This window comes from Arachis stenosperma, chromosome 9 (assembly GCF_014773155.1).
Source record: "Arachis stenosperma cultivar V10309 chromosome 9, arast.V10309.gnm1.PFL2, whole genome shotgun sequence".
In the NCBI taxonomy this organism is placed as follows: domain Eukaryota; kingdom Viridiplantae; phylum Streptophyta; class Magnoliopsida; order Fabales; family Fabaceae; genus Arachis; species Arachis stenosperma.
This window is the reverse complement of record NC_080385.1, coordinates 38,588,950-38,590,458: the sequence shown is the minus strand read 5'-3', so window position 1 is coordinate 38,590,458 and position 1,509 is coordinate 38,588,950. Positions and strand designations below refer to the sequence as shown.

The 1,509-nt window shown below is 41.4% G+C and overlaps 1 protein-coding gene across 1 annotated transcript; it reads left to right on the top strand.

The window, feature by feature from the left end:
* Nucleotides 1–216: 216 nt before the first annotated feature.
* Nucleotides 217–1,125, top strand: LOC130949420 (uncharacterized). The gene has a single exon (XM_057878145.1). The coding sequence runs from the start codon at nucleotides 217–219 to the stop codon at nucleotides 1,123–1,125; it is 909 nt and encodes a 302-aa protein (XP_057734128.1).
* The last annotated feature ends 384 nt before the right edge of the window (nucleotides 1,126–1,509 follow it).

Below are 1,509 nucleotides of genomic sequence, written 5' to 3'. Positions count from 1 at the left end.
CAATAAAATCATATACATGTATACAATGTAATTAAGGCCAATAAATAATATTCCAATTAGGTAGGTGATGGTTAGTCTAGGACTATGAGCAAGAAGATGGTGCAATAAAGTGGAGACCATGCTGCATGACTACAAGAAGGAGGAAATGAGTTGGTGGTCTATGCATAAAAAACTACAACTACAAACTATATGCTTACAAATTCTAACCCATACAACATGGATACTAGAAGGAAGCCCTCAACCATGGCAATCGAATGTTTGGAAATGTTTCATGGAATCGATCGAACTGCATTCAGGATGCTGACGCAAGTCCTTCACCGTGAAGTTAAACAGTCCCTGATGGTGATGGCATTTCTACTGTCACTGGAGACAATGGGACTGAATGGTATTGTGCAAACAGCCATAAAAAATGAAGGCTGGTTTATGAACAGTCTTGCCGATGAATGTGTCATCTGTTTGCAAAGCCTACTATCTCAGGAGTTCTATGGTGTTGTGGAGAAGTCCAAAAAACTCGAAACCCTCGGACACGTGCTGAAAACTGAGCTCACGCTATACCAGGTTCATAGGATGAGATCCGTCCTCCTAACTCTAATTCCCGATACCCTATCAACCATTTGCGCTAGAATTCTAGGCGACATAACGATGGATGCGGTGTGGTTGGAGTACCAGAGGACTCCTAAAGAACTACTGGGTTTCAACACACTGGACCAGTGCATATCGGTTGCACCAGAGGCATCGAGTAGACATAACAATGGCCGAGGAATGCATATGCAACAAGGAGGAAGGCAAACTGAGCAAGATAAGGGAAAACAGAAGTACGTCTGCAAGGAGCTGGATGACGCGGAACGTCCAAAGACACTGACCGTATGCTTCGGTCGAGAGTCCATGCCCACTGCAGAGGGCATTGCTGAGTTTTTCTGCCACATGTTTGGTCATGTGGTTCAAAGGGTGACAGTCATGCTTCGGAGGGACAAAGAATCGGGTGATTTTGCTTTCGTTCTTTTCAACGACGCATCAATCCCGCACATTATCATGGGGGACAAAAATGTCGTTCATCATACCATACAAGGCATGAAATGTTGGATCAGATGGTGGACAGGAACACATTATCGCTGTGTGAATTAGTCATACAATATACGATAAAGGTTAGTGTCTTTTTTTCAAAATAATCTAGTTCCAACAGAAACTTTACTTGTTAAGGGAGATGAAATATACGTTGTAGGCTCGTTTTTAATATCCAAGTTAGATTATCTTTCCATGTTACTTGATTCTGTTGATAGAATCTTGATCAATCCGGTTCCTTATTCAGCTGTGGTCATGAAGTTTAAATTGGAAATAACAAACCCTACGACCATTAATTAAGTTAATGTCGTTTGGAGTCCTACACCATGTACCTCCCAAACACAAGATATTATTATGTACTTGGACTTACTGGGACTAACGTAGTAGACATAGCAAGAATGTTTTTTCAACTATATTACTTGAAGTTCACCCTTTTTAGTTGGTCAT

Excerpts from the sequence above, each read along its gene's own strand:
- LOC130949420 (XM_057878145.1), top strand. The coding sequence starts at position 217 with ATGGATACTAGAAGGAAGCCCTCAACCATGGCAATCGAATGTTTGGAA.